The sequence below is a fragment of the Sus scrofa genome, chromosome 3, assembly GCF_000003025.6.
Source record: "Sus scrofa isolate TJ Tabasco breed Duroc chromosome 3, Sscrofa11.1, whole genome shotgun sequence".
Classification (NCBI taxonomy): domain Eukaryota; kingdom Metazoa; phylum Chordata; class Mammalia; order Artiodactyla; family Suidae; genus Sus; species Sus scrofa.
In genome coordinates this window covers 86,391,033-86,403,508 of record NC_010445.4, presented here as the reverse complement: position 1 = coordinate 86,403,508, position 12,476 = coordinate 86,391,033, and the positions used below count along the sequence as shown (strand labels likewise).

The 12,476-nt window shown below is 36.6% G+C and overlaps 1 protein-coding gene across 3 annotated transcripts in view; it reads left to right on the top strand.

Annotated features, from left to right (window-relative positions):
* The window catches only part of EML6 (echinoderm microtubule associated protein like 6), a 285,579-nt gene that overhangs the window by 133,557 nt on the left and 139,546 nt on the right, over positions 1–12,476 (top strand). For all 3 annotated transcript variants that reach the window (XM_021087539.1, XM_021087538.1, XM_021087537.1), the window contains exons 5-7: positions 1,475–1,543; positions 9,459–9,644; positions 11,520–11,655. In XM_021087539.1, coding sequence (XP_020943198.1) covers positions 1,475–1,543; positions 9,459–9,644; positions 11,520–11,655 — 391 coding nt within the window. The remainder of the gene's footprint in view (positions 1–1,474; positions 1,544–9,458; positions 9,645–11,519; positions 11,656–12,476) is intronic.

Below are 12,476 nucleotides of genomic sequence, written 5' to 3'. Positions count from 1 at the left end.
CAAATTGTATTTGAGGATTAAGTCCTCTGAAAGTCCAGGAGTGACCAGCAATGGAACTTTAGTGTTGGAAAAGGCCTGGCACCCAAATGGCTCCCACCCCTGGCTACACCTAAGAGTCCCCTCAACAGATTTTACAGCACCATAACGCTGAGGCTTTACCTCTAGATATTGCTATTAACTTGGTACTTAATGAGCAGGTTGAAAGTATTTGTGGTATTTGAATTTTAGATATTACTATTTATTTTCATTATATCTTCTAAAGTAAGTTGAATTGGACTGGATCAAACTCATGACTTTCCTATTGTCTTGTTATTGTACTGTACACTTTCTTGTTAAGAGTAGATTGTGAAAAGTACAATGCTATCTAGTGAGAACTCTAATTTTAAGAGCCTAAAATGTTTTAATGAACTACCACTTTTAGAACACTGTTCTCCCAGACCCCATAATTTGTATTATGCACAGTTTTGTTCTTTATTATTGATGCCAGTATGAATTATTATTGGCTGCTCACAAGCAAAAGCTTATTTTCAAGATAATTTTAATAGCTAAAATACTTAATCCCTAGCACTAATTTGTATAATGAGTGCTTTATAGCCTTCAAAATGATTGTACATATATTATCTTAATTGACCTCACAACAGAACTCAGGTGGTGTCATTCATTTTTGAGAAGATGAGGTTAAGGTTAGAGATGCTAAGACTTGCCTGAGCTCACATAGCTAAAATGGGCATTTGGATCTTATGCGTACTTGGTACTTTTTACCAAATTTCCTTTCTTCAGTGCTCTTTCTGTAGTCCCTAATTGTTCCCTTCTACCTAACCAAAAGTTACAGGGCCTCCTTCTGTCTCTGTTGATTGGAGCAATAGCTCATTCCTATGTGATGAGAAGTTGGCAGCCTGAGCTCTTTTTGTAGTCCAGACTCTGCCTCTGACAATTGATCTTTCTTTCTATTAGAGATTCACGGAATGTTGTCCATGGACCACCTGCCTCAGAATCTCTTGTGATGTGTTTAAATATGCAGGCACCTGGACCCAATTTCAGATCCACTTGATCAGAATCTCTCATGTAGGCTGGGGGAATATGCACTTTAAACAACTGCCATTCTTATTTTCATTGTGAAGCTATCTCAGAAGTGTTTTATTTGAATTGTGGAGAACCAGTGAAAATTTGATCAAAAAATTATCCTAAATCATCACAATTTGTTTACCCTGGATAGACAGAGTTAAATATATGACACCAGTTTGTTCTCAGTGATGGTGACTAATTATTACTTCTTTATTCAGGCCTAGGGTAAGTAGGCACATGGTGATTAAAAAGTGTATTAGCAATTCCTGACTCAGCTCCAAAGCCATTCGTGCAGGTAACATTGTGTTCTGAGTTGTTAGGGGACAATCTTGGCAATTGGACAGTATCTGAAAGAAGACAAAAACACATGAATGATCAACAGAGCAACTTTTAATCTTTTTTTAAACAGATTTTTGACATTTCCTGGGATCCATATCAGCCAAACAGAGTGGTTAGCTGTGGAGTAAAACATATTAAGGTAAAGTAGTTAATTTTTTAAAAACTTTCAGCACCTTCTATGAAAATAATTTTATATGTGTATATATATATGTATAATATATGTGTTATTTGGTGTTGAGAAACTACTAGACTTCACGTTTTCCCCCCTTAAATTTAGAGACTTCTTATTTGCTTCTCTGATTCTAAAGCCAGCCAACATCATTGATAGGCTCTCAGAAATGCAGTGCAACAATAATCAAGTGAAGTGCTCAGCAGGCAGCTAGAAAGAAAAGTTTATGTTAATTAAATATTACATGGAAGGCTCACAATACTTTTAGGATTGAATGTTTAAAAACCATTCTGATTTTAACTTTATGAATTAAGTTTTTACATTGTGATGAATATTTACACATATTGCATGCCAAAACTCTGACATGTTGGTATGTTCTCTGAGAAAAAGTGCCATGTTGTGTTGGACATAGAAGGAGAGAGATGCATAGCACAAACCTACCTGGGCCTTTGGTTTTTAATGCCTCTGTCTCCCTGTAGACAATATAGCCCGGAATACTGCTAGTGGCCCAGCACCTGCCTCTACTTGCTTTGCTCTATTTTGTTAAACAGGTAGCAAAATTAACACCATCAACATCCTTTGCTCCAATGGAGCAAAAATGTCTCCTGGGCCCTGGGATATGGCCCAGTATGTTCTGTCTATAGATTTGTAGATAATATAAGTTTAAGACCATTAATAAAAGAATATAAGGATCACTTGCTTGAATAGAGCATGCATGGATCTCTGCTGCCACAAACTCCTCAACCAACTCCTCCTTTCTCACTTCTTTTTTGTTCTTTTTTTAATCTAGTTTTTCATGATCCCTCCCATTATTCGTACTAAATGGTTACAAAAGGATAGCTACTAAATTGCTCAGAAGTAAATAGAACAAGAACTATGCAAGACTTAAATACTATTAGGAGTTCCTAATGTGGCACAGTGGACAAAGGATCTGGAATTGTCTTTGCAATGGCTTGAGTTACTGCTGAGGTGCATGTTTGATCCCTGGCAAAGGAACTTTCATATGCTGTGGTTGCAGCCCCCCCCAAAAAAAAGATATTATAAAACTTTACAGAGGAATGTAAAAGAAGCCTTGAGCAAATAGATAACTTTGATTCTGGACTTGAAGTCTAAAAATTATAAGTGCATCATTTATCTCCAAATTAATTTGTATTTAATACAAGTTAAGTTAGAATCTTTATTATAAGTTCTGTTATTATCTGACAACATTTCCCTTTAAATTATTCTAAGTTATTCTGGAAGGATAAAGGAGTGCAAATAACCAAGAACTTTGGGATAAAAAAAAGAATAGTGAAGAGGAATATGCACTACTATTTATAAAAGCATATTATGAAGTTTCAGAAATTAAAATGGTATGAGACTCGGGTAGGGATAAATAAACACCAACAAAAAAGAAACAAAGCTGGGAAACAGACTTTAATATGTATGACAATTTAGAATTTAAAAATTGTATCTCTGACAAGTAAGCACTAGAACAATTTATTATTCTTGTTGTATGTTATTACTTCCTACCATGTACTAAAAGAAATTAATTATGAATTAAAAAGTTAAATGTTATAAACAACATATAAAATAGCTAGAGGAATGTATAAAGTAAATCTTTACCCTCAAGGTGGAGAAAGGCCTTTCTAAATGTAAAAGCAAAGAAAGAAACCATAAAGATGTTGACACAATAATCAATAAATACTCTATAATAAGGGATAGTCTATATAATAAGGGAGTTTTCTTTGAGCCAGGCTGAGGATTAGCCCAGGAGGGCAGTTTCCACGAAGGAAGAAAGAACTCTGGAGAAACGTGATTTTCAGTACAGTTTTTTATTTTTGTCTGAACAAAGACCATACATACATCAAACATGACAGGGGTATAATCCTTCAACGTTTCAACAGAGATGCATAGTTACAGATTAGTACATATACAGAGAGTCAGCGTGACCTTGGCATCTGGGAAGGGAACATTTTCTTTAAAGGAGTATTAGCATGGATGTCATAGGAAGAGAGACATTCATCCCTATCCTCAAAAAGGACATTCTTTATTCCTGGAAAATGCATTCTTTTCTTTAATGGTTAAAGCAGATGTACAATGTATGTTTGACAGGCCATAAGTCAGGCCGTTCTAGTTGACATAAAGCTCAGGCCAAATCATATGTAAGCCAGAATGGCTGTCCCCTACCCTGATGGGTGAAAATTTCTTCCATCAAAGGATAATATTATATATTCAACTATATAAATACTAAAATATTCTGTCTACCTTCTCCTTACCCCCTAGAAGTTAGAGGCAGACCACAAACTAGCAAAGTATAAGTAGCAAACATGGAATGTTGGCTTGTTCTTGAAATGCAAAGACCTCTAGCAAATCTATAGAATGGATAAAGAATATCAACAATATTTCTGTTTTTGTCAGTTGTCTGCTAATAGACACATGAAAACACTAAATCTCATTAATACTTAAGGAATATATATTTTAAAATAACAATGTTTAATCTATCAAAATGATGATTAAAATGTACCTGGTATTGGGAAAGATTTTGTGAATGAACACTCTCAAACCTTGCTAGTGGAGGGGTAGAGGAGTACGGTTTTTCAGTCCAGAAATTTGGCATTATCTGTCAATAGCCTTAGGAATGTTGATATCCTTTGAACCAGTCATTTCATCCCAATTTTAGTGTAGGTGCCAAAGCGACACAGTCAGTAATTTCTTATTTTGTAATTTATCCCAAGGAAATTCTTCAGAGTGTGAACTAAGCATGGGTTCATTGCTAAATAAGTTATCAATAGCAAATAAAACCAAACAAAAGACCTGAACCACCTAGCTGCCCTGAGGTGATTAAATATGGTATATCGATATGAAGAAATACTGTGCAATCATTATAATCATGTTTTTGGAGATTATTTAATGTTATTAGACATATTTAAGATCTATTTACAGTCTATTTATTGGTGAGATAAATTTGTGACTTTGTATATTTTAAAGATATACTCTTGGAGTTCCCATCGTGGCTTAATGGTTAACAAATCCGACTAGGAACCATGAGGTTGTGGGTTCAATCCCTGGCCTTGCTCATGGCATTGCCATGAGCTGTGTAGGTTGCAGACACGGCTCAGATCCCACATTGCTGTGGCTCTGGCGTAGGCCGGCAGCTACAGCTCCGATTCGACCCCTACCCTGGGAACCTCCATATGCCATGGGAGCAGCCCAAGAAATGGCAAAAAGACAAAAAGGCAAAAAAAAAAAAAAAAAAGATATGCTCTTGTGTATTTTAAATAAATTGGAAGGATATCTCAAAATGTTAACAGTTATCTTTGGGTAGTGAGTTGGTAAATTTTCCCTTTATTTTAAAATTATTTTATAATAACATGTATTTCTTCCAAAACAAGAAAAAAGTAATGAAAATAAGGGGGGGAAAGATAAGACTATAGGTCCTACCATTCAGAAGTATCAGATGTCCTTAGGGCTTCATAGGCATTTTACAATCCTTGTTCAAAGAGCTGATTTTTTCACCCTGGGAATATGTCTGCTGAAAAGGCACTTTTTGCTTCATCAATAGTTGGAGGATCCTTCTTCATAATTTATACAGTCCACCTGAAAGACTAGAAAACACATTAAATTTGATAAGCTTCAGTTGAGTTTGTACCATGTGAAAGAATAAAAACTGGCCCTATTTTCAATTTGTTTAAAGTTGAGCAGAACATTCTGAAAGAGAGGCAAAACCAAATTCTCTAGGGCTAACAGAGAGATTCTGGATCCTGGTTAGTGAAGTGTTGAGAGTTTTGTGAAGGGATGCTGTTTGAGCTGCACCCTGATGGGCAGGTGAATTTGGTAATCTGGGCTTGGAAGGCAGCAGAACCCAGGGAGGGGCTGCACTTCAGTCAGGAGATAATAGGGAGGTGCTGGTCTCCCATGGAATCATGGGTCTGGGGAGCAGAAACTCCTTGGCTCATTAACATATCCAAAGACTGTCCACTTTTTCATCATCCAAGAACCTCTTAATTTTCTTTCTGAGGGAACAAATATTTTGAAATATTTTGGCCATAAAATACATGGTAGCCATTACATGTTAATTCCTTTAACAGTGTGTATTAATCAAGGATGTTTATCTGCCAACATGAGTTTCCTATCAGTCTAACATACAGAAGAGGCATTGAGTTGTTCTTTCAGTCACAGGCAAGCTCAAGATGAGCCAGATTCCATCAGTCTGTGATGGCTCTCTGGAAGTCTGGGACCTTGACCTGGGGGCCATCATCTAGCTTGCATATTCCACAGAGGAGGCCAAGACCTGGGAGGTTGTTTGACTTGAATCTTGGTTCTTTCTCCTTCTATTTGATTGTGGGAAAATTATTTTCTCAAAGGCTGAATTTCTTCCCCTCCAAAATAACAAAAAACAAAGAAAAAAAATGGGGGGGGGTGATGGGGATAACTACCTCCTGAATTTATTGAGTTACATTTAACAGTGTCTGGAACCAGCAGGGGCACAATAATATTTATTTCTTTTCCTGTTTCCTAAGACCACAAAAATAGTGTCACAAATAAGATTTAAATTCAGTCTCTGGCTCCCTTTGTCAAGCTCTTTTCTCTTAGAAATTACTTCAATGATCTACCTTGGTCTAGCTTCCCCCCCCATCTCCTGCCACCCAAAAATCACATTATCAAAATAATAGATTAGCTGCTTTAATTGATAAAACCCTGGAACTTCTTTGAATACACTAAGAGCTGTTTGTCCTGTTAAATTTGTTAATTGTGGTTTAGCAGGCTTAAGCATTTTGCCTAAACAAAAACAAGCATTTTTTACCTCAAATGGAAGAACTGGCAAATGCTCATGCAGCCATTCTTTATTAATTTTATTTGGAAGGAAATCCACAACAAAATTCAGCAGGCTTTAATAAATTATTTTCACAATCTGTGTTTTGTACATCCAATTCTTGGACCCCTACCTTTTCTCCCCAAAGCTGCCTGACATCAAATGAATCATTCTAGTCACAAGGTGAATGCAGACTCTTCAATGCACTCTAAGAAAAGATTTTTATGTGAATTCGCTATAGCTAGAGCAAAATCCTTTCTGGTTTTACAAATCCCCAGCGTTTGGCAAACAGACAGATTACAGTTCTCTGTAACAAATGCTTGAAAAACAGTAGCAGTTGAGCATTGTCTGCTTGGTTAGTTTTATAGAAAACAAGCCCACTAGGTTTGTGAATATTTTTGCTGTCTCCAGTCTCTAGACCCAGACTGAAGGGACCTTGGGATCACCTCAGGCCAGATAAGCTCCCAGGTACCTGCCAGTTGTGGCAGAATTTGCATTACAGTCTGTGAATGGAGATGGGAAAGGGTAAACAATGTTTTTTCATTTGATGGGGATTTAATGGTGTGTTGCTGCCCTAATCTGTCACTGTTTTCCAAACACGAAGTGCTTCTCAAGAAGAGATGATATTTTCTGCAGAAAATCTCATACCTATCCTGGCATTACAGCTATATATGCCTCTTTAGAGAACCGTTTGATTATTTGCGGTGTTTCTTGTTGACATTATACCATCTGACTGGGTGAAAAATCTCTGTCTAAGGATAGTGGTCTCTTCTTTGTGGTTGTCCATCTGAAATATTTCCATAACTCAGGCTGATGTGCACATCCAAAGTTAAAGGGGTACTAATTAGCAAGTAGTTACTCTCCTTTTAATCTTCATACACGGGAGACACCGTGAGAAGAACATTCTGCCTTCAGCATCACCATGGAACAGCAAGTTCTTTAGCATGCATATACAAGCAGTAGTTGTTAATGTCTCTTGGTTTTTTTAGATTCAGAGTTAATACGCAAATGTTTTACAAAAGCATGTACCTAGCTATCTTTCCCCCAGTTCTTTTCTATTCTTTCTATGTATACTTTAGTGCCTTCTCATAAAAATAACAATACCCAAAGAAACCAATGACCAGAGTTGACATGTTCTTCTCGAAGGAGAGAAGAATCTTGTATCATCTCAAATGATTGCACATCTGCCTCTGATCCTCCCTGAGCGCTACCACTGCCACAGCTGCCTGAGACCTGGCCTTCCTGGGAGGTGCAGCTGTGCAGAACTGCTTCCTTGAGTACCCAGCTACTGTGAGAGGACCACCATTTATCCTCTCCTGCAGGCACAGAATATTAGGCTCATCACTGATTTTCCCTCACACATTTCCTGTCACCTGGATTTACCTAACCCTGCTCTCCTAAACCACACGGCAGTTTCTTCCTCACCACTGATCCAAATTCTATTCTTGCTCATTCCAATTAATTCAATGTTGTTCTGTCTTTGAATTCCCTCACCATATGGATGTCACCCGAAAATGCTGCCTTAAAATGATCTCCTTTGGGTTTTGTTTTGTTTTGTTTTTGATCTCTTTTGTTTTATATGTATCTTCTTCATTGGCTTCAAAGCCATGAAGTGCAGCCCTAAAAATGAAAAAAGCAAAAAAAAAAAAAAATCAAATAACTAAACGTGTATAAAGAGCCTTTATAAATTGTGAGAGGCTACATACATGAAAGTAAAGTTATAAGCTCATCCACTGAAAAAAACTATATCAAAGTGAATGTTTAATTTCTACATAATCACCCTGCTGCTGTCTATGAAGTAGCCCAAGCTTTTTGCTTGTGGTCTTCCACATGATAAATTTTGCAACTAAACTGAAAAGCCTAGTCAATTACATGGATATATGGAAATATAACTCATATTTCTTTCTTTCGTTTTTTTTTTGGTCTTTTTGTCTTTATAGGGCCGCACTCATGGCATATGGAGGATCCTAGGCTAGGGGTCTAATCGGAGCTGTTGCTGCCGGCCTATGCCACAGCCACAGCAATGCCAGATCCGAGCCATGTCTGCGACTTACACCACAGCTCATGGCAACACCAGGTCCTTAACCCGCTGAGAGAGGCCAGGGATCAAACCCACAACCTCACGGTTCCTAGTCGGATTCATTTCCACTGTGCCACAACGGGAGCTCCATCTTGTTTTTTTTTTTTTTTTTTTTTTTTTTTTGTCTTTTTTAGGGCTGCACTCATGGCATATGGAAGCTCCAGGGCTAGGGGTTGAATCAGAGCTATATCCATTGGCCTACATCACAGCCACAGCAAAACCAAGGTCCGAGCTGCATCTGTGACCTATACCACAGCTCACAGCAACGTCAGATCCATAACCCACTGAGCAAGGACAGGGATCAAACCTGTGTACTCATGAATACTAGACAGATTTGTTTCCACTGAGCCACGATGGGAACTCCTAGAAACATATTTATGAGTAATGTTTCTACAGTGAAGATTTTGAACATTTTTTGTTAGAAATTATTTCTATATATATAGAAATATATTTATATGAAACATTTTATGTATATTTTATATATATATATATATATACTAAAAAATACCCAGAAGATATATCCACATGTTAACAGGAGGTTGTGAATAATTTATTTTTCCTCTTTTCACTTTTCCCTATTTCTAAACTTCTCTATAATAAACCTTTACGGGTGCTATACTTTGACAAGAAATTAAACAAAAACATTCCTCCATTTTATTCCAACTCTGTGACTGTTGTCATGTTATATTATATGAACATTAAACACTTAGCAAAGTTTTAAAATTTTTGAACTTTGAAAGCTTTAAAAATTTATTAAGTTTTTCCTTTATGCTGCTAGTAGCTGGATAAAGTGTTTTGCAATTCTCTGCTGTCACAGCAAAACAAATTAAATTATGTATATCTAGCTCAACTATAGTAAATTATGTGAAAATGTATTGAAATTACATTTCATTTAATATATGTAATATACATGTTAATATACATTTTTATATTAACAAAAACATACCAATAATGAGATGCACTGGAATACTCTATTTGGGGGTCTATTTATTTTATCACTTACTTTCCAGTTTTGGACACTCTGTGGAAATGCCCTGACAGCAAAAAGAGGGATATTTGGCAAAACAGGGGATCTTCAGACCATCCTTTGCCTTGCATGTGCCAAAGAAGACATCACCTACTCTGGTGCTTTAAATGGCGACATCTATGTCTGGAAAGGGCTCAATTTAATACGCACCATTCAAGGAGCACATAGTGTAAGTACTCCCACAGAGAAATTTGGGGATGACTTATTAAATAAGTTTAAGGCACAAATCTCTGTATTTTTCCCCCGTTGCTTTAGGATCAGCCAATTCTCCTGAACACTCACTAAACATTCATGATAGATTTCCCAAATTATTTTTCTTCACCTGTAAGAAATTAACATTTCAAAAAGCATAATAACTTAATTAGCCTTTTCCTTAATTGTTGATTGGCTGATTAGCGTTGTTATTCATCAGCACCAGCTTGGCGGAAGACTAGAAGTATTTCATCACCAGTCTCATCTTCTAGGCACATTTCAAACTTTATGTGCCTATGAGGCTCCTGGGGATCTTGTTAAAATGCAGACTATGACTCAGTGGGTCTGGGATGATGTCACTGCTGTTGGCCTGTGGCCCATATGTTGAATAGCAAGAGTGGAGACAATTATTATTTTTACATTGATTAGTAAGGCAGATTTTCCTCACCCTGAGTGAGAGCGTCATTTCCATGGCCACATAACAAGCTCTTAAAATGCAAACAGAAACCACTGACAACCTCTCTTTTGATGATCCGCTCCATAAGAACCAGGACAAACTTGACCCTGAGTACTCTGCTAAATTTTCAATATGTTAAAACAGATAGATTGATGCATCTACAGATGATAAGATGGAAATGCCCAGAAGAATGGGGAGGTGATGTGAAAGGTAAAGCCTGCTGTAATAAATATAAATTTGGTAAAATACAAAGAAACTCAACAGACCTTTGGCTTGCCTCCAAATTGATCACCTGTTCCTCCGAATGTAAAGAAACATTTAAGCAATTCTTAGCAAAAGAGCTATACAGTTTTAGATCTTTCACTGTCTCATATGTTGAAGACCAATTTTCTTGGCTTTGCTAAGTATGAAACAGCCAGTATTGGTCCTCATTTATAAAAACAGCAGCCTTAGTAACCTAATTTCTCTTTACACTGGATATTATGTCAGCCTTGTACTCTCATAGCACACTTTCCCATGGAAAAGCATCTTTAAGTTATGAAACTCTTTCAGATATGAAAGAGCATCTTCAAATGATGCTTAACAAGCAAACACAAGTGTAATTTATGCTTTCATTTTAGGCATAAGCAGTGTCTGCTTGAGCTCTTTGGGGTCCCTTTCTTTCATCTTTGTACCTGCAAAAGTGTTTGTGTTCCCAACCTGCATAGCTTTCCTTGATTGTTTTGGAAAGGAATTTATTTGAAACATTTGCATCCTTGTCTTTATAACAATCAGTTGTCACAGAAAGGAATTTATGACCTCTATATTTGCTTTAACCAAGGAATTCCTGAATTTTTTTTATAGCTTCTCATCAGTTTAATAATAGCAAAGGAGAACTTGAACTAGTTTGCTTTGGTAGTTACCATGAATTTTTAATCTAGCTAAAATGGATATTATAAATGACTACTTGTCCTATTGCTAAAATGGATATTATAAATGACTACCTGTTCTATTGCTAGGATTTCAATAGATAACAAGGAATTTTTCTAATGCTAAAGAAATTAGATTTTTTAACATCTATATGTATATACACATGCAAACACAAACATTCTTTTTCTCACATTATCCTCCATCATGCTCCATCACAAGTGACTGGATATAGTTTCCTGTGATTTACAGCAGGACCTCATTGCTTATCCACTCCAAATGCAATAGTTTGCATTTACTAACCCAAATGCCCAGTCCATCCCACTCCCTCCCACTCTTCCTTGACAGCCACAGTCTCGAGAACAAGGGATTTTTAAAAAAATTTTGGTTTGTTTTAGCTTCATTTTGTGTTTTAATTATCACCTTAATAATCTATTATGACTGTTTAGAATGATTGCAACATTGAGTATTATCTGCTTTAATCAACAGGCTGGAATCTTCAGCATGTATGCTTGTGAAGAAGGCTTTGCCACTGGTGGGCGAGATGGGTGTATACGATTATGGGATACTGATTTCAAACCAATAACCAAAATTGATCTCAGGGAGACAGAGCAAGGATATAAAGGTAATGTATGTATTAATACTTACTCATAACTCTTAAAGTGTCAAATACCATGTGAAAGTCTGTTTATTTTATCCTATCTTATTCCATAAAGGATTTAAGGCAGCTTATATAAATATAGTGAGTACAGGCTGAAAAGTATGTTAAAAATAAATAGATAGCCCTTTTTTCTGAAGCACAAAAAGTTACCTGTGGTCCTGCTGCAAAGATAAACAACATAATGGGAAAAACTACTGGATGTGACATCCTGGGAAATGGGACTGTAAGTCACAAAATTGGGAAGTTCTGGACAAGTTAGTTAACCTAAATGTAGCTTCATGCAGCCTCTGAAAATAAATCATAGGAAAAACAAGACAAAGGAATTTTTGGAAATAGTTTTAGTGTAAATAGTTGCCATAGCAGAGGAGTAAAGAGCAAGGGCTCAGACCCAAGGGGCCTGTGTTCAAATCCAAGCTTTACCTATGATAGGTTTGAGATCTTGGTCAATTTCCTTAACATCTCCAGGCCTCCGTTTGCCCATTTATAAAATGGGGATAATACCAGCACCAACCTCAAAGAGTTGTGTGAGGATTAAATATACTTGCAAAGTGCTTAGAATAAACTATGGTGCATAGTCAGCACTCCGTAAATGTTAGCCCTTACTACAGTATGTGAAGTGCTTGTATCAGAGAATACAAAGCAGTTTATATACATCTTTTAAAATTCTCATGATAGGCTTTATAATCTCATTTTTCATATAAAGAATTTGAGGCTAAGAGAGTTCAAAGTGAAAAATGTAAATAGGAGAGATAAGATGAAGTCACAAAAGAGGTCAGTACCCTGAG